General features: G+C 48.4%; 1 protein-coding gene across 1 annotated transcript in view; it reads right to left on the reverse strand.

Annotated features, from left to right (window-relative positions):
• Positions 1–3,716: 3,716 nt before the first annotated feature.
• Positions 3,717–25,320, reverse strand: part of CHAF1B (chromatin assembly factor 1 subunit B) — a 228,460-nt gene continuing 206,856 nt past the window's right edge. The window contains exons 13-14 of the mRNA XM_075332921.1: positions 11,213–11,310; positions 3,717–6,178 (exon numbers count right to left, since the gene is read on the reverse strand). Coding sequence (XP_075189036.1) covers positions 6,054–6,178; positions 11,213–11,310 — 223 coding nt within the window. The 3' untranslated portion in view covers positions 3,717–6,053. The remainder of the gene's footprint in view (positions 6,179–11,212; positions 11,311–25,320) is intronic.

A 25,320-nucleotide genomic window follows, 5' to 3' on the forward strand; every position in this document is an offset into this window, starting at 1 on the left:
CATGTGGGCTCCGGCCTCTGTACTAGCAATAAGTACCTCAACCTTACAACACCATCCACGGGTGAGAAGGGAGCATGCTGGGGGCCCTATATGGGCCCTCTTTTCTTCCATCCGACATAGTCAGCAGCTGCTGCTGACCAAAATCTGTGGAGCTATGCATGGATGTCTGACCTCCTTCGCACACAAAGCTAAAACTGGAGAACCCGTGATATCACGGGGGGGTATAGCCAGAAGGGGAGGGGCCTTGCACTTTTTAGTGTAGTGCTTTGTGTGGCCTCCGGAGGGCAGTAGCTATACCCCAATCGTCTGGGTCTCCCAATAGAGCGCTGAAGAAAATTTAATTTCCCAGCAGGACTTGGCATCTGTCCACACTGCCAAAAGTACCAATACCTGGGTTTACTAACCACAGTATCACTGGGACCCAACAATACAGACGAGCTGAAGGTTGCTATCAGAGAATCCTGGGCCTCCATAACCCCTCAGCAGTGCCACAGGCTGATCGCCTCCATGCCACATTGCCGCATTGATGCAGTAATTAATGTAAAAGGAGCCGCGACCAAGTATTGAGGCATTTACTGTACAGAGATTTGAGAAAAAAAACATTTTTTCAGTTGGTCTTCTGTAATATTCTAATTTATTCAGATGCACCTCTGTGGTGTAGTATATAGAGGCTGTGCCCTGTGTGGTGTAGTATAAAGAGGCTGTGCCCTGTGTGGTGTAGTATAAAGAGGATGTGTCCCATGTGGTGTAGTATATAGAGGATGTGTCTTGTGTGGTGTAGTATATAGAGGCTGTGCCCTATGTCGTGTAGTATATAGAGGCTGTGCCCTGTGTGGTGTAATATAAAGAGGATGTGTCCCATGTGGTGTAGTATATAGAGGTGTCCTGTGTAGTGTAGTATATAGAGGATGTGTCCTGTATGGTGTAATGTATAGAGGAGGTCTCCTGTATGGTGTAATGTATAGAGGATGTCTCCTGTATGGTGTAGTATATAGAGGATGTGTCCTGTATGGTGTAGTATATAGAGGATGTGTCCTGTATCGTGTAATGTATAGAGGATGTGTCCTGTATGGTGTAGTATATAGGGGAGTTGTTCTATGTGGTGTAGTATATAGAAGAGGTGTCCTGTATGGTGTAATGTATATAGAGGATGTCTACTGTGTGGTGTAAGGTATAGGGGAAGTGTCCAGTATGGTGTAATGTATAGAGGATGTCTCCTGTATGGTGTAATGTATAGGGGATGTGTCCTGTATGGTGTAATGTATAGGGGATGTGTCCTGTATGGTGTAATGTATAGGGGATGTGTCCTGTATGGTGTAGTATATAGGGGATGTCTCCTGTATGGTGTAGTATATAGAGGATGTATCCTGTATGGTGTAGTATATAGAGGATGTCTCCTGTATGGTGTAGTATATAGAGGATGTCTCCTGTATGGTGTAGTATATAGAGGATGTCTCCTGTATGGTGTAGTATATAGAGGATGTCTCTGGTATGGTGTAGTATATAGAGGATGTCTCCTGTATGGTGTAGTATATAGAGGATGTCTCCTGTATGGTGTAGTATATAGAGGATGTCTCCTGTATGGTGTAGTATATAGAGGATGTCTCCTGTATCGTGTAATGTATAGAGGATGTGTCCTGTATGGTGTAGTATATAGGGGAGTTGTTCTATGTGGTGTAGTATATAGAAGAGGTGTCCTGTATGGTGTAATGTATATGGAGGATGTCTTCTGTATGGTGTAATGTATAGGGGATGTGTCCTGTATGGTGTAATGTATAGGGGATGTGTCCTGTATGGTGTAGTATATAGAGGATGTCTCCTGTATGGTGTAGTATATAGAGGATGTCTCCTCTATGGTGTAGTATATAGAGGATGTCTCCTCTATGGTGTAGTATATAGAGGATGTCTCCTCTATGGTGTAGTATATGTTATTGTAAATAAGCACTTGAACCTCGCCTCTCCCCCATCTCATTGTAGATTGTAAGCTCTCACGAGCAGGGTTGTATTTTTTTTCCCTCTAAATATTGTATTTCTATAACTGTTACTTGTTTGTATATGATCCTCCTGAATTGTAAAGCGCTACGGAATATGTTGGCGCTATAGAAATAAAGATTATTATTATTATATAGAGGATGTCTCCTGTATGGTGTAGTATATAGAGGATGTCTCCTGTATGGTGTAGTATATAGAGGATGTCTCCTGTATCGTGTAATGTATAGAGGATGTGTCCTGTATGGTGTAGTATATAGGGGAGTTGTTCTATGTGGTGTAGTATATAGAAGAGGTGTCCTGTATGGTGTAATGTATATAGAGGATGTCTCCTGTGTGGTGTAATGTATAGGGGAAGTGTCCAGTATGGTGTAATGTATAGAGGATGTCTCCTGTATGGTGTAATGTATAGAGGATGTGTCCTGTATGGTGTAATGTATAGGGGATGTGTCCTGTATGGTGTAGTATATAGAGGATGTCTCCTGTATGGTGTAGTATATAGAGGATGTGTCCTCTATGGTGTAGTATATAGAGGATGTCTCCTCTATGGTGTAGTATATAGAGGATGTCTCCTGTATGGTGTAGTATATAGAGGATGTCTCCTCTATGATGTAGTATATAGAGGATGTCTCCTGTATGGTGTAGTATATAGAGGATGTCTCCTGTATGGTGTAGTATATAGAGGATGTCTCCTGTATGGTGTAATGTATAGGGGATGTGTCCTGTATGGTGTAATGTATAGGGGATGTGTCCTGTATGGTGTAATGTATAGGGGATGTGTCCTGTATGGTGTAATGTATAGGGGATGTGTCCTGTATGGTGTAATGTATAGAGGATGGGTCCTGTATGGTGTAATGTATAGGGGATGTGTCCTGTATGGTGTAATGTATAGAGGATGGGTCCTGTATGGTGTAATGTATAGGGGATGTGTCCTGTATGGTGTAATGTATAGGGGATGTGTCCTGTATGGTATAGTATATAGGGGATGTGTCCTGTATGGTGTAGTATATAGAGGATGTCTCCTGTATGGTGTAGTATATAGAGGATGTCTCCTGTATGGTGTAGTATATAGAGGATGTCTCCTGTATGGTGTAGTATATAGAGGATGTCTCCTGTATGGTGTAGTATATAGAGGATGTCTCCTGTATGGTGTAGTATATAGAGGATGTCTCCTGTATGGTGTAATATATAGAGGATGTCTCCTGTATGGTGTAGTATATAGAGGATGTCTCCTGTATGGTGTAGTATATAGAGGATGTCTCCTGTATGGTGTAGTATATAGAGGATGTCTCCTGTATGGTGTAGTATATAGAGGATGTCTCCTGTATGGTGTAGTATATAGAGGAGGTCTCCTGTATCGTGTAATGTATAGAGGATGTGTCCTGTATGGTGTAGTATATAGAGGAGTTGTTCTATGTGGTGTAGTATATAGAAGATGTGTCCTGTATGGTGTAGTATATAGAGGAGTTGTTCTATGTGGTGTAGTATATAGAAGAGGTGTCCTGTATGGTGTAATGTATATAGAGGATGTCTCCTGTATGGTGTAGTATATAGAGGAGGTCTCCTGTATGGTGTAGTATATAGAGGATGTCTCCTGTATGGTGTAATGTATAGAGGATGTCTCCTGTATGGTGTAGTATATAGTGGATATCTCTGTGTGGTGTTGAACTACCTTTCTCCCCGGATTATATTAATAGACTGAGGCTTCCGCAGTAAGGAAACACTTGATTACATTTTTAATTTTCTTTAGAATTCAAAGTAGCAAAATCTTGAAATCACAAAAATACATAACATTGTGGAATAGAAAAATGTACACAACATTGAAGAGAAAGTTACAATGAACAGAAATATAATATAATTATATAAAATACTAGCAGTCAGCCTGCTATCAGGACAGGAGGTTCCAACGTACAAGAAGCGATCAGTTATTGCTGGATAGCCTTGTGAGGCCGCGTTCACACAGCGCAGCTGCAATGAGAGAGGTTTAATGTCTGCTCCTTTGTTCTCTGGGAAATAAAACTGCTGCCGGAAGAGTCTTACAGCGGCGCCGAGAACCAGGGAGCGTCCGGTCTAGCCGACTGTTTAATCGTATAGTGGTCGTTGGTCCGACAGGTATCTAATGTGTCTGTGGGATTTAATATTCTGCAAATCTGGACAGAAAATGTGCAAACACAAAAACACAACAATTGGGTCAAAAATCTTGGGACAAAACCAATCGCAACCCAGTTTCTTTTTTTGTTAACAGTACACAGACTTTGGTTATTAAGGGTAATTCACAGCTGTTTTTGGAAATGTACGAGGTCGTGTGACTGCGATCCATATTATAAAGTGACAGGATATATTCACAGAATCAGAAACAAATATGACAATCTATTTCTATATGTTGCAAAGGCAATCAAGGATGGAAGGTTTTCAGAGCCTCAGCTCTTGGGAATCGCTGGAGGTTCAAGTGGATAGGCGATGACTTGGTAATTTGGGAATAAACCCTTTAAAAAGGAATCTGTCAGGTGATTTTGCAGTACAATACTGTTATTTTTAAACAGGGCTTAGGGAGACCTTTCAGAATCAGTAACTTTTATTGCTCTACCTTATCCTGATATCTTGTTGTAAGCTCCTATCATTCAGTTTGAGTAGTAGCTAGTCAAGTATATGTAAATACAAACTGCACATTCACTGCTGATCCTGCCCATCTCTCAGTGCTAGCATCAGTGATCCTAAATCTGAACTGAATTCGCACTGCTGTCCCCACCCATACTCCCTCCCAGGTCTCAGCAGTGATAGTGAATGCATTGGGACTTGAATGGGCGAGCAGTGAGTATGCAACTTATATTTACATACACTTGACTAGCCTGTAAGACATTGAATTCTACAGCATGATAACAGGATAAGGTAGAACAATAAAAGAGCAAGATAACAGGATAAGGCAGAACAATAAAGCAGCAAGATAACAGGATAAGGTACAACAATAAAACAGCAAGATAACAGGATAAGGTAGCACAATAAAACTTGCTGATCCTGAAAGGTCTCTTTAAGCCCTATTTAAAGATCACATTAGTATCCTACTACAAAATCACCTGATAGATTCCCTTTAAAGGATCCAATCAATGAAATGTGCACAGATCTGCAAGCCCCAGATGTAAAGCAAGAGCCCACGTTCTAATAGTAGATTAATCTCATATCTTTATATTACAGTTTTCCTTTACCGATCTGGAGCTTCAAATCTCCTATGTATATAGTTATATAGATTTCTGCAATCACCACTATTCATATATTGAACTCAATAACCATATAGCGGTGACTAAAGATAAATATCCTTTTAAATGATAAACTTATGGTTAAGTAATGTTATCATGTATCCACTAATACATTGGTGTGGATCCAAATCACTGTGACTCATCATTGCAGAACATTGGAGCAGTAATTAAGCATGTATGATAGCAGTTTAAACCTTGTAGTGGCCGGGTGCATGCCTGACTGCAGCGGCAATCAAAATTAGGCCATGGGGACCCCTTTGTAACAAATGGTGGGGTTCCAATGCTGGTATTGTGCACCAGTCCTATTCATTATAGCAGGAGAGGTGAGCGATACCTGCTATAATGAATTATGGAATTGGAATATGGAATATGGAATGTGGAAGTGAGTGAAGATGGAATATCCCTTTAATTTTGTGTAACATTATATTTCTCATACAAAAGAGCGATAAATGTGATGTCGGGTCGGTGTACATCTCTATTGACCTTCCTGAGATTAGTGAGGGAGAGGTGGCTTCCTCTCTGTATTTTATTGTACATTTTCTTCAGGAGATCCATCGTTCTCCGATCTGCACTGTGGAGAAACGTACCATGTACCAGTGAAGAGAATGTGAAGAATCATGATAAGGAAGGGTTAAGCAACTTGTAGCAAAAATCAGTCTTGGCAAACTTGTCTGTATGACCCGAAATCTTGTCTTTAGGGGACAGTTTTAGATGATCGGCCATTGCGTGTGAAGGCGATGTGTAGCAGCCGGATGCTCTGGTCTCGGGGCGGCACGCACACAAGACGGTCACAATGCCACGTGGACTTTCTTACTTTGTCGCATCCGCGCTGGTGCAGGGACGTTCCTCGCTTTTTGTGATGTTGCACATGGACTCAATTTTTAGACGCTTTGACTCGGGGGGTTTACAACTGGGGTCTTGAACCGGTGAGTTTTCTGAAAGGCAAATGTGTTTTACATGTGAAACGAACCAAAATGAGGGGATCAATTGTTAAATGATCAAGAAAAAAAAAAAAATTCATCCGATGGAATCCAATAAGCAGGAGAGACCACGCTGCCTTAAAAGCGTAAAATATTTGTTTTATTCTTAATGTTGTGGGATCTTTAAATCAGAGCAGATTATTAACCCCTTAACGACCCATGACGTACTGGGTACGTCATGGATCGTGTGCAGTTAATCCCCGCCCCCTGCCGTGGGCAGGCCGCGGCGATCCGCGCACATATCAGCTGTTTTCAACAGCTGACATGTGTGCCTGCTAGTCGCGGGTGGAATCGCTTCCACCTGCGGCCATTAACCCCTTACATCTCGCTGCCAAAATCTGGCAGCGAGATGTGTATGCGCGCCGCCATGACAGTGACTTACCCCGCCCCCATCGGAAGTCACGTGACATGATCACGTGACTTTCGGTGGTTGCCATGGTAGCACAGGGTCATTTGATGACGCCTGTAGCTAACATGACTCACTTCCTCTCAATGCCGGAATACAGCCGGCATTGAAAGTAAAGCACCAAATCTGCAGTTCTCAGCTCTGTAGCTGTGATCAGCAGATAGTGCAGAGCGATCGGATTGCTGATCGCTATAGCCCCCTAGGGGGACTAGCAAAATACTAAAAAAAAAAGTTAAAAAAAGTTTTAAAAAATTTAAAAAAAAAAATAAAAAAAAAACCCCTAAAAAGTTCATATCACCCCACTTTCACCCCATTGAAAATTAAAGGGTTAAAAAAATAAAAAATATACACATATTTGGTATCGCCGCGTTTAGAAATGCCCGATCTATCAAAATATAAAATCAATGAATCTGATCAGTAAACGGCGTAGCGGCAAATAAATTCCAAACGCCAAAGTTACTTTTTTTAGTCGCCGCAAATTTTGCGCAAAATGCAATAACAGGCGATCAAAACGTAGCATCTGCGCAAAAATGGTACCGTTAAAAACATCAGCTCGAGACGCAAAAAATAAGCAGTCACTGAGCCATAGATCCCGAAAAATGAGAACGCTATGGGTTTTGGAAAATGACGCAAAACGTGCGCCACTTTTTTTGGACAAGCTTGTGAATTTTTTTTTAACCCCTTAAATACAAGTAAACCTATTCATGTTTGGTGTCTATGAACTCACACCGACCTCAGGCATGACATAGAGATACATCAGTTTTACCATATAGTGAACACTGTGAATAAAATATCCCAAAAACTATTGTACGATTACACTATCATGCACAGCGCAGACCTCACCAGCATCATGCTCGTACCCACCCATAATCTCGCGCCTGCGCATTTAGCTCACCGGCGCACACGAGGGCAGCTGTGTTTTCTGCTCTGACCGCAATATGGCAGAGCAAACTGCGCGAGCAGACCTAACTGCATAGGCGCGAAATTTGAAAATGCGACGAAGAGGATGACAGAGGGCGTCATCCCGTCAATCAAGAAAGGAGGGCGGCGATCAGCGGCAGGAGAGGGGGGAAAGGAGCAGAAAATGAGCCTGCCCATTTGGCCAACACAGGTAATTAGCATACCTAAGGGTCAAGTTTTATAAAGTTATTTTTGGGGTCTGGAAGGGGAGTCAGGGCCAAGGTGCACCTTCATAGAATGCAGCCCAGGAGCTGCAGAAGGGGAGACTTTTAGTTTAGGGAAAAATCTGGTGACAGGCTCCTTTTAAAGGGAATCTGTCAGGTGCAATATGCAGCCAGAACCAGGAGCAGTTCCGGGTGCATATTGCTAATCCCTGCCTAACCGTCCCTTTATACACTAGCATAGATAAAGAGATCTATAGAAAATGTATTTCTAAAGTTAGTTTCTTATATGCTAATGAGGCCAAGGACTAGTCGCAAGGGCGTTAGTTTCCTTGGTTGGTTGGCCCCCTTAGGCTATGTGCCCACGGGACTATGTACCCACGGATATATCCGCAGGTACGTCCACAGGTTTCCCGTAGCAGGTACGTCCACAGGTTTCCCGTAGCAGCTCCCCGGAATCCGCAGCTATCCATTGCTGTGGAATTCCAGCAAAATATCTGCGGAAAAGCTGCGGACATTCGTGCGACCTGCGGAAGTCCCGGTCTCTATTTCCATAGTGGTGAGGCGGGGCATCAGCAGTAATAATTGACATGCAGATGTGTGGCTGCGGGACGTCCGCAGCATATTCTGCAGCTGCACATACCGTAGCATGGACACAGCACTCCCCAAGTCCCATAGGATAACATGGGAAGAGTCTGTACTTGCTAATACCTACGGATTTATCTAGAAAATCCAGATAAATCCACAGATTTTCCGTGGCAAAATCCACGGGTACAGAGTCCTGTGGGCACATAGAACGCCCCTGTGGGTTTACTAACATGCTAATGAATACGCAGCGATGCCACACATACCTCACTCTTCATGGCGGCCGGCGGAGGATGGATGCGCAGTGTATCTCAATGAAGCCGGGAAGCTTACACCCGGCATCAGCTTAGTGCGCATCATCCTAAGTCCCGAGTACTCCGGATCATGCACACTGCACATCCATCCTCCGCCGGCTGCCATGAAGAGTGAGGTATGTGCGGCATCGCTGCGTATTCATTAGCATGTTAGAATGCCCATAGGGGCTGACTAGCCAAGGAAAGAAACAGCCTTGTGACTAGTCCCTGTCCTCATTAGCATATTATATTACTAATTATTATAGCGCCATCAATTCCATGGCGCTTTACATGTGAAAGGGGTGTACATAATAGGGACAAGTACAATAATCATAAACAATATAAGGCACAGACAGGTACATGAGGATAGAGGACCCTGCCCGCGAGGGCTCACAGTCTACAAGGGATAGGTGAGGATACAGTAGGTGAGGGTAGAGCTGATTGTGCGGCGCTGTATCAGACTGAGGGTTACGGCAGCTTGTAGGCTTGTCGGAAGAGGTGGGTCTTCAGGTTCCTTTTGAAGCTTGTCAAGGTAGGCGAGAGTCTGATATGTTGTGGCATTCCAGAGTATTGGGGAGGCACGGAAGAAATCTTGGATGCGAAGAGGAATTGCGAAGATCTTGGGTGGGAAGAGGAGATAAGAGAGGAGTAGGGAAGGAGATCTTGTGAGGATCTGAGGTTGCGTGCAGGTAGGTACCGGGAGACTAGGTCACAGATGTATGGAGGAGACAGGTTGTGGATGGCTTTGTAGGTCATGGTTAGGGTTTTGAACTGGAGACGTTGGGCAATGGGAAGCCAGTGAAGGGATTGGCTGAGAGGAGAGGTCGGGGAGTAGCGGGGGGGCCAGGTGGATTAGTCGGGCAGCATAGTTTAGAATGGATTGTAAGGGTGCGAGACTGTTAGAAGGGAGGCCACAGAGCAGGAGGTTGTAATAATCCAGGCGGGAGATAATAAGGGCATGTACTAGGGTTTTTGCAGCTTCTTGGGAAAGGAATGAACGAATCCAGGAAATATTTTTGAGTTGGAAGCGGCAGGAGGTGAAGAGGGCTTAGATGTGTGGCTTGAAAGCGAGATTAGAGTCTAGAGATACTTCCAGGCAGCGAGCACGTGGCACTGGGGAAAGTGGGCAGCCATTGACATTGGTGGATATGTCAGGGGGGGGGGGTTGAGTGATGGGGAGGAAAGACAATGAATTCTGTTTTGTCCATGTTCAGTTTTAGGAATCGAGCAGAGAAAAAGGATGAAATAGCAGACAGACAGTGTGGGATTCTGGTTAGTAAGGAGATGATGTCAGGTCCAGAGAGGTAGATCTGCGTATCAGCGTAGAGATGATACTGAAAGCCGTGGGACTCTATGAGCTGACCCAGGCCGAATAAGAAACGATCTTTAGAAATACTTTTTCTAAAGATCTATTTATGCTAGTGTATACAGGGACGGTTAGGCAGGGATTAGCAATATACACCCAGAACTGCTCGTGGTTCTGGGTGCACGCTGCATCTGACAGGTTCACTTTAAGGGTCCACATCAGAAGACCACTACAGAGTGCTCAAATTTGTTTTAGAAGAGGAACGCACAATGGAGTACAGATTCAGTAAAAAGCCCAAGATTTCCCATTGCACTCGTACTCTGCAGTCTGTGCATTTATAAGAAGTCTTCTGAGTCATCAGTGGGGTCTTACAACCCGGACCCCTCACTGATCATACCATAAGCCATATAAAATAAAAATTGAACAAGAGTTTACCTACTATAACCGCAGAGTCCAACACTTTTGTTAGAGGAGACCTATAGTGTAATCGTACTGCAACTATTTAATGCACTTATATAAAAAAAAATAAATAAAAAAAAAATAAAAAAATGTATATTCCAATGCAGATCGCATAGGACAGGACCAGCACTACTATAGCATTAGTGTGCAGGAGCGCGTATGCAGAGGCCAATACACAAGAAGACAGGATATTTGAGATATATATATATATATATATATATATATATATATATATATTTTTTTTTTTTTTTTTTTTTTGCTGTGAAAGATGAGCTAGGGTTTATTTTCAGGGGATGTCTTATATTTTCCCATGAACAACAATCCACATTTATTATTTAGTAAAACAAAGAATAAATCAACATTTATTCAAATATAATCATTCTTATCTGATCTGCTATTTTCATGGTGCAGAACCCATCCTATAGTGGAGGGTGCAGACCATATTTATAATGGCTTAAAATTACCTGCTTACATGTATTGTTCTCTATGTACTGCTAAGTATACCCCCAAAAGAAAGCAGACACCCCCTAAAAGAATTGTACTTACCAGACCCCAAACAATTAAAGTTGTCAGGTGAATGGGCTCTCACATACAAATCTGTGTCACTGTCAGGTCCCCTGTGTTATACAGTGGTTGGCTCCCCCTGGTGACTAGAGGCAGTATCACTCGGTTGGAGTAATACTGGTACCGGATCTGTGTGTGAGAGCTGCTGTGCAATGCAGCTGGAACGGCGAGGGACCCAGCAACAGATTTCTTTGTGAGCCCATCCACCTCTAGAACGTACGTACGTGCATTAATCCATCAGGCGGTATTACTCACCATTGCTACTGGGCGCCAGTCGACTGGGTTGGGGGGACTCTGGAGGGGTCTGCTCTACACTTGGTGAATTTGTCTTTACAGGAATCAGATTGATTCTCCTGAAGGGGAAAAAAAAAGAAAATGTAAAAAAATAAAAGAAGAGATAGCAAAAGCATCCTATTCTGGTTGTAAGGACATGCAAGATGCGGCCACTAGTCAGGCTGTCCCTCGCCTAAAGATGAAGCAAGAAAGTCCATGGGGGATCTTTAGGAGAGTATCAAAAAATTCTGTTACATCCATTGCCTTTCAAGCACATATGCGGGATTATTTTATAACTAGCTGTAGTACCCGGTGTTGCCCAGGATAGTAACAGTCCCTGTCTGTCTCTTTCCCAGGTCTGTCTGTCTGTCTCTTTCCCAGGTCGGTCTGTCTGTCTCTTTCCCAGGTCGGTCTGTCTGTCTCTTTCCCAGGTCGGTCTGTCTGTCTCTTTCCCAGGTCGGTCTGTCTGTCTCTTTCCCAGGTCGGTCTGTCTGTCTCTTTCCCAGGTCGGTCTGTCTGTCTCTTTCCCAGGTCGGTCTGTCTGTCTCTTTCCCAGGTCGGTCTGTCTGTCTCTTTCCCAGGTCGGTCTGTCTGTCTCTTTCCCAGGTCGGTCTGTCTGTCTCTTTCCCAGGTCGGTCTGTCTGTCTCTTTCCCAGGTCGGTCTGTCTGTCTCTTTCCCAGGTCGGTCTGTCTGTCTCTTTCCCAGGTCGGTCTGTCTGTCTCTTTCCCAGGTCGGTCTGTCTGTCTCTTTCCCAGGTCGGTCTGTCTGTCTCTTTCCCAGGTCGGTCTGTCTGTCTCTTTCCCAGGTCGGTCTGTCTGTCTCTTTCCCAGGTCGGTCTGTCTGTCTCTTTCCCAGGTCGGTCTGTCTGTCTCTTTCCCAGGTCGGTCTGTCTGTCTCTTTCCCAGGTCGGTCTGTCTGTCTCTTTCCCAGGTCGGTCTGTCTGTCTCTTTCCCAGGTCGGTCTGTCTGTCTCTTTCCCAGGTCGGTCTGTCTGTCTCTTTCCCAGGTCGGTCTGTCTGTCTCTTTCCCAGGTCGGTCTGTCTGTCTCTTTCCCAGGTCGGTCTGTCTGTCTCTTTCCCAGGTCGGTCTGTCTGTCTCTTTCCCAGGTCGGTCTGTCTGTCTCTTTCCCAGGTCTGTGTCTCTTTCCCAGGTCTGTCTGTCTCTTTCCCAGGTCTGTCTGTCTCTTTCCCAGGTCTGTCTGTCTCTTTCCCAGGTCTGTCTGTCTCTTTCCCAGGTCTGTCTGTCTCTTTCCCAGGTCTGTCTGTCTGTCTCTTTCCTAGGTCTGTCTGTCTGTCTGTCTCTTTCCCAGGTCTGTCTGTCTGTGTCTCTTTCCCAGGTCTGTCTGTGTCTCTTTCCCAGGTCTGTCTGTCTGTGTCTCTTTCCCAGGTCTGTCTGTCTGTGTCTCTTTCCCAGGTCTGTCTGTCTGTGTCTCTTTCCCAGGTCTGTCTGTCTGTGTCTCTTTCCCAGGTCTGTCTGTGTCTCTTTCCCAGGTCTGTCTGTCTGCCTGTCTCTTTCCCAGGTCTGTCTGTCTGCCTGTCTCTTTCCCAGGTCTGTCTGTCTGCCTGTCTCTTTCCCAGGTCTGTCTCTTACTCTGTCTGTGTCTATCTCTTTGTCTGTCTGTCTCTCCACCGACATGTTATTACCTCACACATAAGCTTATTATACTATGAATGTCCTTTGTTCCTATAGCAACCAATCACAGTTGCTATTAATGACCTGTAGCTCACAGCTCCATTGACTTTAATGGAGGCAGGTTTTTTGGAAAGTAACTAAAGCACGGGGTTAAATTTTCTGGTCAAATCATAGTCTATGACATTCCCTGAGTCACACCAGGCGTCTGTGCAAAATTTCATGATTGTAAATGCGACGGTGTGGATTCCTTTAGCGGATACACATACACAGCTTTATATATTAGATTCTGCAGTCAGTAGAAGCTCTGATCACTGTGGTTAAAGTCACGTGCTGGCTGTACAACACAGCCAGCACCTGTCCTGATCCAACTCCCCACAGCCAAACCCATGATGTCCCAGTAGGTAATGGAGCGAAAAGGAGTTAAGAAGGAGCAGTCTTGATCAGAGAAGTGCTTTAAAGGGAACCTGTCAGGTGCAATATGCACCCAGGACCACAAGCAGATCTGGGTGCATATTGCTAATCCCTGCCTAACCATCTGTATCTAGTACCATAAAGAGATCTTTAGAAAACGTATTTCTAAAGATCTTTTATCTTCTGCTAATGAGCGTGGGGACTAGTCCCAAGGGTGTTATATCTCCTGACTAGTCCACCCTCTTAGCATGTTAGCACGCCCACAGGGACGTACTAACATGTATTCAATTTAGCATCCCCAGAGGTGACGCGCGTACCTGTGTTCATGCTTCTGAATGCCCAGCACTTGCAGTCATGCGCACTAGTCCTCTCTGAAGCTGGAACGCGTTCACCCGACTTCATACTGCACATGACTGGAAGTGCCCGGCATTCAGAAACGCGGTCACTCAGGAACTCAGGTACGCGCGTCACCGTTTTGGGTGTGCCAACATGCTAAGAGGGCGGCTAGTCGGGGGATATAACGCCCTTGGGACTAGTCCCCGTGCTCATTAGCATAAGATAAAAGATCTTTAGAAATACTTTATCTATAGATCTCTTGCTAGTGTATACAGGGACAGTTAGGCAGGGATTAGCAATATACACCCAGAACTGCTCGTGGTCCTGGCTGCATATTGCACCTGACAGGTTCCCTTTAACAAAGGCTGTCCTTGGTTTTGAAAAAAACAGAAAAATTGTATGAAAAGAAGGGAATTTTGTTTACTTACCGTAAATTCCTTTTCTTCTAGCTCCAATTGGGAGACCCAGACAATTGGGTGTATAGCTATGCCTCCGGAGGCCACACAAAGTATTACACTAAAAGTGTAAAGCCCCTCCCCTTCTGCCTATACACCCCCTGTGCACACGGGCTCCTCAGTTTTGGTGCAAAAGCAAGAAGGAGGAAAAAATTAATTGGTTTAAAGTAAATTCAATCCGAAGGAATATCGGAGAACTGAAACCATTCAACATGAACAACATGTGTACACAAAAAACAGGGGCGGGTGCTGGGTCTCCCAATTGGAGCTAGAAGAAAAGGAATTTACGGTAAGTAAACAAAATTCCCTTCTTCTTTGTCGCTCCATTGGGAGACCCAGACAATTGGGACGTCCAAAAGCAGTCCCTGGGTGGGTAAATAATACCTCATAATAGAGCCGCAACCGGCTCCATCCTACAGGTGGGCAACCGCCGCCTGAAGGAGTCGCCTACCTAGGCTGGCATCTGCCGAAGCATAGGTATGCACCTGATAGTGTTTCGTGAAAGTGTGCAGGCTCGACCAGGTAGCCGCCTGACACACCTGCTGAGCCGTAGCCTGGTGCCGCAAAGCCCAGGACGCTCCCACGGCCCTGGTAGAATGGGCCTTCAGCCCTGAGGGAACCGGAAGCCCGGAGGAACGATAAGCCTCGAGAATTGGTTCCTTGATCCACCGAGCCAGGGTTGATTTGGAAGCTTGTGTCCCTTTACGCTGGCCAGCGACAAGGACAAAGAGTGCATCCGAGCGGCGCAGGGGCGCCGTACGAGAAATGTAGAATCTGAGTGCTCTCACCAGATCTAACAAGTGCAAATCCTTTTCACATTGGTGAACTGGATGAGGACAAAAAGAGGGTAAGGAGATATCCTGATTGAGATGAAAGGGGGATACCACCTTAGGGAGAAATTCCGGAACCGGACGCAGAACCACCTTGTCCTGGTGACACACCAGGAAGGGGGCTCTGCATGACAGCGCTGCTAGCTCAGACACTCTCCGAAGTGATGTGACTGCCACTAGGAAGACCACCTTCTGTGAAAGGCGCGAGAGAGAGATATCCCTCATTGGCTCGAACGGTGGTTTCTGAAGAGCCATCAGCACCCTGTTCAGATCCCAGGGTTCTAACGGACGCCTGTAAGGAGGTACGATGTGACAAACCCCCTGCAGGAACGTGCGTACCTGTGGAAGTCTGGCTAGGCGCTTCTGATAAGAAGGGAATTTTGTTACTTACCGTAAATTCCTTTTCTTCTAGCTCTTATTGGGAGACCCAGACGATTGGGGTATAGCTACTGCCCTCCGGAGGCCACACAAAGCACTACACTAAAAAGTGCAAGGCCCCTCCCCTTCTGGCTATACCCCCCCGTGGTATCACGGGTTCTCCAGTTTTAGTGCCAAAGCAAGAAGGAGGAAGCCAATAACTGGTTTAAACAAATTAACTCCGAATAACGTCGGAGAACTGAAAAACCGTTCAACATGAACAACATGTGTACCCGTAAACAACCAAGAAATCCCGAAGGACAACAGGGCGGGTGCTGGGTCTCCCAATAAGAGCTAGAAGAAAAGGAATTTACGGTAAGTAACAAAATTCCCTTCTTCAGCGCTCTATTGGGAGACCCAGACGATTGGGACGTCCAAAAGCTGTCCCTGGGTGGGTAAAGAGATACCTCATGTTAGAGCTGCAAAACAGCCCTCCCCTACGGGGATGTCACTGCCGCCTGCAGGACTCTTCCACCTAAGCTGGCATCCGCCGAAGCATAGGTATGCACCTGATAATGTTTGGTGAAAGTGTGCAGACTCGACCAGGTAGCTGCCTGGCACACCTGTTGAGCCGAAGCCTGGTGTCGTAGCGCCCAGGACACACTCACGGCTCTGGTTGAATGGGCTTTCAGCCCTGAAAGAACCGGAAGCCCTGCAGAACGGTAGGCTTCCAGAATTGGTTCTTTGATCCATCGAGCCAGGGTGGCTTTAGAAGCCTGCAACCTCTTGCGCGTACCAGCGACAAGGGCATCGGAACGGCGTACGGGCGCCGTGCGGGAAATGTAGATTCTGAGTGCTCTCACCAGATCTAGCAAACGTAAATCATTCTCATACCGGTGAACCGGATGAGTGCAAAAGGACGGTAAGGAGATATCCTGATTAAGATGAAACGAGGATACGACCTTAGGGAGAAACTCCGGAATGATGCGCAGCACTACCTTGTCCTGGTGAAACACCAGGAAGGGAGCCTTGGATGACAGAGCTGCCAGCTCAGACACTCGCCGAAGCGATGTGATCGCAACGAGAAACGCCACCTTCTGTGACAGGCGAGAAAAGGAAACTTCCTTCAGAGGCTCGAAAGGCGGCTTCTGGAGAGCAACTAGAACCCTGTTCAGATCCCATGGATCCAACGGCCGCTTGTACGGGGGTACGATATGACAAACCCCCTGCGGGAACGTGCGCACCTTAGAAAGACGTGCTAGACGCTTCTGAAAAAAAAAAAAAAAACACGGATAGTGCTGAGACTTGCCCTTTGAGGGAGTCTAGCGACAAGCCCTTTTCTAACTCCTATTGTAGGAAGGAAAGAAAGATAGGCAATGCAAATGGCCAGGGAGACACTCCCTGAGTAGAGCACCAGATTAAGAAAATCTTCCACGTTCTGTGGTAGATCTTAGCAGACGTGGGCTTCCTAGCCTGTCTCATGGTGGCAACGACCCCTTGGGATAATCCTGAAGACGCTAGGATCCAGGACACAAAAGCCACACAGTCAGGTTCAGGGCCGCAGAATTCCGATGGAGAAAACGGCCCTTGAGACAGTAAGTCTGGTCGGTCTGGTAGTGACCCCGGTCGGCCGACCGTGAGATGCCACAGATCCGGGTACCACGATCTCCTCGGCCAGTCTGGTGCGACGAGTATGACGCGGCTGCAATCGGATCTGATTTTTGCGCAGTACTCTGGGCAAGAGTGCCAGAGGTGGAAACACATATGTGAGCCGGAACTGCGACCAATCTTGCACTAAGGCGTCTGCCGCCAGAGCTCTGTGATCGCGCGATCGTGCCATAAATGCCGGGACCTTGTTGGTGTGCCGAGACGCCATTAGGTCGACGTCCGGCACCCCCCAGCGGCAACAGATTTCCTGAAACACGTCCGGGTGAAGGGACCATTCCCCCGCGTCCATGCCCTGGCGACTGAGGAAGTCTGCTTCCCAGTTTTCTACGCCCGGGATGTGAACTGCGGATATGGTGGATGCTGTGTCCTCCACCCACATGAGGATTCGCCGGACTTCCTGGAAGGCTGCTGACTGCGTGTCCCTCCTTGGTGGTTGATGTATGCCACCGCTGTGGAGATGTCCGACTGGATTCGGATCTGCTCCCTTTCTAGCCACTTCTGGAAAGCTAATAGGGTAAGATACCCTGCCCCGATTTCCAGCACATCGAACTGAAGGGTGGACTCCTGCTGAGTCCACGTCCCCTGAGCCATGTGGCGGAGACAAACTGATCCCCACCCTGACAGACTCGTATCTGTCGTGACCACTGCCCAGGATGGGGGCTATGACAATGAGGTGGGAATAAGCCACTATTGCAGAGAGTCCTCGGCCGTCAGGGAAAGGGAGACTTCCCGTCCAGGGAGGTTGACTGCCCATCCCATTGGCGGAGAATGTCCCATTGCCGTTGGCGCAGATGAAACTGCGCAAAGAGAACTGCCTCGATGGCTGCCACCATCTTCCTTAGGAAGTGCATGAGGCGCCTTAAGGGGTGCGACTGGCCTTGAAGGAGAGACTGCACCTCTGTCCGCAGTGAACGCTGCTGGTTCAGCGGAAGCTTCACTATGGCTGATAGAGTATGAAACTCCATGCCGAGATACGTTAGTGATTGAGTCGGAGACAGATTTGACCTTGCCAAATTGATGATCCACCCGAAAGTCTGGAGAGTCTCCAGCGTAACATTCAGGCTGCGTTGGCATGCCTCGAGGGAGGGTGCTTTGACGAGTAGATCGTCCAAGTACGGGATCACCGGGTGTCCGTGAGAGTGCAAGACTGCTACCACTGCTGCCATGACCTTGGTGCACACCCGTGGGGCTGTCGCCAGACTGAATGGCAGAGCTACGAACAGAAGATGTTCGTCTCCTATCACAAAACGTAGAAAACGTTGGTGCTCCGTAGCAATTGGCACGTGGAGATAGGCATCTTTGATGTCTGTTGAGGCAAGGAAGTCTCCTCGAGACATTGAGGCAATGACGGATCGGAGGGAGCCCATCCGGAACCGCCTGGCGTTCGCATGCTCGTTGAGCAGTTTCAGAACCAGAACAGGACGGAAGGAACCGTCCATTTTTGGAGCCACAAAGAGATTGGAGTACAAACCCTCGCCCTCGTTCCTGAGGGGGGACAGGGATCACCACTCCTTCTGCTCTTAGAGCGTCCACCGCCTGCAGCAGGGCATCTGCTCGGTGGAGAGGTGGGGCCGTTCTGAAGAATGGAGTCGGAGGACGAGAACAGAACACTGTCCTGTGCACGTGAGCACAATGTCCGTCACCCACCGGTCTGTGACCTGTGGCAGCTAAATGTCGCCAAAGGCGGGGGAGTCTGCCATCAACCGCGGATGCGGAGAGAGAGAGAGAGAGCTGAGAGTCCTGAGGAGACCGCCTTGGTAGCGGTTCCTCCGACTGCCTTCCTTGGGCGAGATTGAGCCCGGCCGGAATCTGAGCCCGTCTGAGGTTTTGTAGCCCTTTTGCACGAGGACAATTGGGACCTGCCGGAGCTTGGGAAGGACCGAAACCTCGACTGTACTTTTAGGACAGTATTAACAGGGTAAGTCGCAGTGCAGACATTGCGGGGTTACGGACGCCTCTGCGGTACAGATGTCCCTGCTCAAGGTCAGCTGCGCAAGAACAGCTGAAAAGGTTAGGTTGCCAATACGGCTGTGGATGCCGGAGCAACCGACACGCCGATAGCCTCCTAGACAGATTTCAACCAGAGTCCATCTGTCTGTGAATGGCATCTTTAAGTGAAGCCCCATCTCCAGTGCAACTATGGCTCTATATGCAAGCCTGGAGATTGGAGAATCCACCTTTGGACCCTGGGTCCAGCGCTGACCACGTCAGGGGAAAAAAGGGATAACGTGTATCCTAAAAACGTTTGGAGAAGACGCTTATCTGGTAAGCGTGGTGTTCCTGGACTGCTTCTCTGAAGTCAGCGTGGCCAGAAAAATACTCAATATCTGCGTGAGATACTGAAAAGGAACTTCTCCTGTTCGTCTCCTATCTCCACTGGGGGAGCTGAGGGAGAAAGATCCAACCTTCCATTGATGGACGGTATAGGATCATTCCGTATGGCGTTAGTCAAGTAGATTGCCCATGGGTGCAAGTCTCTATATTATGACTACTCCGTCCCTGTCCATGGACAGGGTTGACAGGAGGTTTCTTTGGCCACAACTAGTAGAGCCCCGGCAGACGAAGTGCTAGAGACCCCGGCAGACGACGTGCTACAGGGGAGCATGCACACAATGGGACGGTGTCATGAACAGCATCCCATGTAGTAAAAACAGCACTGAAATCTGTGTTGCTTTTTTGCCGCTGCCGACTAGCTATCTAGAAGTATATAGCCAAGATTGGTGACCGTACATTGCAATGTATAGCATACAGGCATAAAGTACAAAAGACCACTGCAGTACAAGCAATACAAGCAGCATAGAAGCCTGTGCCCTGGCACCCCTGCTCTTCTGCTGCTGTATACTAGTCATCTAGGGGAATATAGCCCAGAAGAGTGACCCTACAGTGCAATGTATAGCATACAAGCACAAGTACAAATGAACACTGCAGCACATGCAATACCAGCAGCATAGAAGCCTGTGCCCTGGCACCTCTGCTCTTCTGCTGCTGTAGACTGGTCATCTAGGGGAATATAGCCCAGAAGAGTGACCATACAGTGCAATGTATAGCATACAAGCACAAGTACAAATGCACACTGCAGCCCATGCAATACAAGCAGCATAGAAAAAAACCTGTGCCCCAGCACCCTTGGTTTTCTGCTGCTGTAGTCTAGCCATTCCAGGAGAATATAGCTAAGACTAGCGACTGTACAGTGCAATGTATAGCATATAAGCATAAACACAAATGAACACCTCAGTCGTGCAAAACAAGCAGCCTAGAAAGCCTGTGCCTTAGCACACCTGCTTTCCTGCTGCTGATGTGTCGCTCCCCAAGCGGGCATATAGCGACCTATGTAGTTAAAAACAACACATGTATACACTGCTGCTAGACGCTTCTTGCCTCTTACCGCCCGCCTATAAGCGGGTGTATGATCGCCACCGTCCTGCCTTGGTGCCGAAAGTCCGAGCTCGGTGCAGTAATGGCTGCCGGCTTCTTCCCCAGCTCGTGTGAGGAGGGGCGGGCCGTGGGCGTGCCCCCAAGGCAGAGCGGGAATCCGGCGTCCGACAGTGTGCAGTGAGAGGGCTGGAGCATGTAAAAAGGCTCCAGCCCTCGGCGCTGCTGATTGCTCAGCGTCTGTCCCCTTCCCTGAGTGACAGGGAGGGGGCGGGAACGAAGCGGCACTAGGCCGCAGAAGCCGGGGACTGGAGTTATAAGCGCCGCCGCCGTAAAAGCGCGGTCGGCGCCCAGTCCCCGGCGAACTACAAGTCCCAGCCGCGCCGCCGCTCCCGGAGCGTCCGGCGCGGTAGTTCCCAAAACACAAAGTCACTCAGCAAAGCTGCAGTGACTGTAACCCTTTACTGTCCCCGGCGCACTAGCACACCCAGCAAGTCTGGAGTGTGCTGTGCCTGTGTGTACGGGGACACAGAGTACCTGTAATGGTGCAGGGCCATGTCCCTGAACGGTACTCCAGCTCCGTATCCAGCAGGTTCAAATGGGTCTGTGGATGGAGCCCGGCGTCAGAGCTTTGAGGCCGGCAGGATCCCACTTCCACAGAGCCCCTCAGGGGGATGTGGAAGGAAAGCAGCATGTGGGCTCCAGCCTCCGTACCAGCAATAGGTACCTCAACCTTACAACACCATCCACGGGTGAGAAGGGAGCATGCTGGGGGCCCTATATGGGCCCTCTTTTCTTCCATCCGAAATAGTCAGCAGCTACTGCTGACTAAAATCTGTGGAGCTATGCGTGGATGTCTGACCTCCTTCGCACAAAGCTTGAAAACTGGAGAACCCGTGATACCACGGGGGGTATAGCCAGAAGGGGAGGGGCCTTGCACTTTTTAGTGTAGTGCTTTGTGTGGCCTCCGGAGGGCAGTAGCTATACCCCAATCGTCTGGGTCTCCCAATAGAGCGCTGAAGAAAAGACAGAGAGCGCAGAGACTTGTCCCTTAAGGGAGCCTAGTGACAAACCCTTTTCTAATCCGGATTGAAGAAAGGACAGAAAAGTGGGCAAGGTAAACGGCCAGGGAGAAACGCCCTGAGCAGAGCACCACGACAGGAAAATTTTCCACGTCCTGTGGTAGATCTTGGCGGACGTTGGTTTCCTAGCCTGTCTCATGGTGGCAATGACCTCTTGAGATAATCCTGTAGACGCTAGGATCCAGGACTCAATGGCCACACAGTCAGGTTCAGGGCCGCAGAATTCAGATGGAAAAACGGCCCTTGAGAGAGCAAGTTTGGTCGGTCTGGGAGTGCCCACGGTTGGCCGACCGTGAGATGCCACAGATCCGGGTACCACGACCTCCTCGGCCAGTCTGGAGCGACGAGGATGGCGCGACGGCAGTCGGCCCTGATCTTGCGTAACACTCTGGGCAACAGTGCCAGAGGAGGAAACACATAAGGGAGTTGAAACTGCGACCAATCCTGAACTAAGGCGTCTGCCGCCAGAGCTCTGTGATCTTGAGACCGTGCCATGAACGTCGGGACCTTGTTGTTGTGCCGGGACGCCATTAGGTCGACGTCCGGCATGCCCCAGCGGCAACAGATCTCCTGAAACACGTCCGGGTGAAGGGACCATTCCCCTGCGTCCATGCCCTGGCGACTGAGAAAATCTGCTTCCCAGTTTTCTACGCCCGGGATGTGAACTGCGGATATGGTGGAGGCTGTGGCTTCCACCCATAGCAGAATCCGTCGGACCTCCTGGAAGGCTTGCCGACTGCGTGTCCCGCCTTGGTGGTTGATGTATGCCACCGCTGTGGAGTTGTCCGACTGAATTCGGATCTGTTTGCCTTCCAGCCACGGCTGGAACGCCTTTAGGGCAAGATACACTGCCCTTATCTCCAGAACATTGATCTGAAGGGAGGACTCTGTCTGAGTCCAAGTCCCCTGAGCCCTGTGGTGGAGAAAGACCGCTCCCCACCCCGACAGGCTCGCGTCCGTCGTGACCACAGCCCAGGATGGGGGCAGGAAGGATTTCCCCTTTGACAGAGAAGTGGGAAGAAGCCACCACTGAAGGGAAGCTTTGGCTGCCCGAGAAAGGGAGACGTTCCTGTCGAGGGACGTCGACTTCCTGTCCCATTTGCGGAGAATGTCCCATTGAAGTGGGCGCAGATGAAACTGCGCAAAAGGAACTGCCTCCATTGCTGCCACCATCTTCCCTAGGAAGTGCATGAGGCGCCTCAGGGGGTGTGACTGACCATGAAGGAGAGATTGCACCCCTGTCTGTAGTGAACGCTATTTGGTCAGCGGAAGCTTCACTATCGCTGAGAGAGTATGAAACTCCATGCCAAGATATGTTAGTGATTGGGCCGGTGTCAGATTTGACTTTGGAAAATTGATGATCCACCCGAAACTCTGGAGAGTTTCCAGAGCAATGTTCAGGCTGTGTTGGCATGCCCCTTGAGAGGGTGCCTTGACAAGTAGATCGTCTAAGTAAGGGATCACCGAGTGTCCCTGAGAGTGTAGGATTGCCACCACTGTTGCCATGACCTTGGTGAAGACCCGTGGGGCTGTTGCCAGGCCAAAAGGTAGTGCCACGAACTGAAGGTGTTCGTCCCCTATGGCGAAGCGCAGGAAGCGCTGATGCTCTGGCGCAATCGGTACGTGGAGATAAGCATCTTTGATGTCTATTGATGCCAGGAAATCTCCTTGGGACATGGAGGCGATGACGGAGCGAAGCGATTCCATCCGGAACCGCCTGGTTTTCACATGCTTGTTGAGCAGCTTTAGGTCCAGAACGGGACGGAAGGATCCGTCCTTTTTTGGCACCACGAACAAGTTGGAGTAAAAACCGTGACCCCGTTGCTGACGAGGAACCGGGATCACCACTCCTTCCGCCTTCAGGGTGCCCACCGCCTGCATAAGAGCCTCGGCTCTGTCGGGGGGTGGAGATGTTCTGAAGAAACGAGTCGGAGGACGAGAGTTGAACTCTATCCTGTAACCGTGAGATAGAATGTCTCTCACCCATCGGTCTTTTACTTGTGGCAGCCAGGTGTCGCAAAAGCGGGAGAGCCTGCCACCGACCGAGGATGCGGTTTGAAGAGGCCGAAAGTCATGAGGAGGCCGCTTTGGGAGCGGTGCCTCCTGCGGTCTTTTTAGGACGTGACTTAGACCGCCATGCATCTGAGTTCCTCTGATCTTTCTGAGGCCTTTTGGACGAGGAAAATTGAGATCTGCCCGCGGTCCGAAAGGACCGAAACCTCGATTGTACCTTCCGTGGTTGAGGTCTGTTTGGTTTGGACTGGGGTAAGGATGAATCCTTTCCCTTGGATTGTTTAATGATTTCATCCAATCGCTCACCAAACAAGCGGTCGCCAGCCAATGGCAAACCGGTTAAGAACTTTTTGGAAGCAGAGTCTGCCTTCCATTCACGTAGCCACATGGCCCTGCGGAGTACCACAGAGTTGGCGGATGCCACCGCCGTACGGCTCGCAGAGTCAAGGATAGCATTAATGGCGTAGGACGCAAACGCCGACGCCTGATTGGTTAAGGACACCACTTGTGGGGCAGATGTACGTGTTACCGCATGAATCTGCGCCTGACAAGCTGAGATAGCTTGGAGTGCCCATACGGCTGCGAATTCTGGAGCAAAAGACGCGCCGATAGCTTCATAGATGGATTTCAACCATAGTTCCATCTGTCTGTCAGTGGCATCTTTGAGTGAAGCCCCGTCTTCCACTGCAACTATGGATCTAGCCGCCAGTCTGGAGATTGGAGGATCCACCTTAGGAAACGGAGTCCAGCCCTTGACAACCTCGGGGGGGAAGGGATAACGTGTGTCCTTAAGGCGCTTGGAAAAACGCTTGTCTGGACAGTCTCGGTTTTTCTGGATTGCCTCTCTGAAGTCAGAGTGATCCAGAAACATATTTAATGTACGCTTTGGAAACCTGAAACGGAATTTCTCCTGAGAAGCAGACTCCTCAATTGGAGCAGCTGGGGGAGAAATATCCAACACCTGATTGATGGTCGCTATAAGGTCATTCACTACTGCGTCACCTTCAGGTCTATCTAGGTTGAGAGCGGCTTCAGTATCAGAATCCTGATCTAAGACCTCGGCTTCATCCTCCAGAGAGTCCCCCTGCTGGGACCCTGAACAGCGTGATGAAGTGGAGGGAATTTCCCAGCGACCCCGCTTGGGCGGCCTGGGACTGCGGTCCGTGTCAGAGACCTCACCCTGGGACCTGTGGGTTACCCCCGGGGCACATTGCTGTTCCAATTGAGGGGGACCAGGGGTCAAGGATTGGATAGAGCCCGGGGCCTGAATCACCGGTCTGGACTGCAAAGCTTCTAGTATTTTAGCAGACCATTTATCCATAGTCTCAGACAGTTTGTCAGCAAAGGCTGCAAACTCCGTCCCTGTCACCTGGACAGTGGTAGCAGGTGGATCCACCTGGGCCACCTGTAGCAGAGGCTCCGGCTGAGTAAGCGCCACAGGGGCCGAGCATTGCACACAATGAGGGTCAGTGGACCCTGCCGGTAGTACAGCTGTACATGAGGTACAGGTTGCAAAATACGCCTGTGCTGTGGCACCCTTGCTTTTTGCAGATGACATGTTGTCTCCTCTGAGAACAACCAGGAGGGTATATAGCCAAAAATCAACAGAGCGACCGTACTGCAATGTATAGCCTAAAAGCCTATATATATATATATATATATATATATATATATATATATATATATATATATATATATATATATATATATATATATATATATATATATATATATATATATATATACACACTTCGGTACTCAGTGGGGCCAGCACCACAGGTGCTGCTTACCGACCGCTCAGAGCGGTTGTGTGGTCGCCAGATTCCCTGCCTGGGTTTCCCTGTGTTGCCTCTCCTCTCCAGCGTCTGAATCGCTGACAGGAATGGCTGCCGGCGTTCTGTGAGGAGGAGGAGACCGTGGGCGTGCCCAAGAAA

This window comes from Anomaloglossus baeobatrachus, chromosome 2 (assembly GCF_048569485.1).
Source record: "Anomaloglossus baeobatrachus isolate aAnoBae1 chromosome 2, aAnoBae1.hap1, whole genome shotgun sequence".
In the NCBI taxonomy this organism is placed as follows: Eukaryota; Metazoa; Chordata; class Amphibia; order Anura; family Aromobatidae; genus Anomaloglossus; species Anomaloglossus baeobatrachus.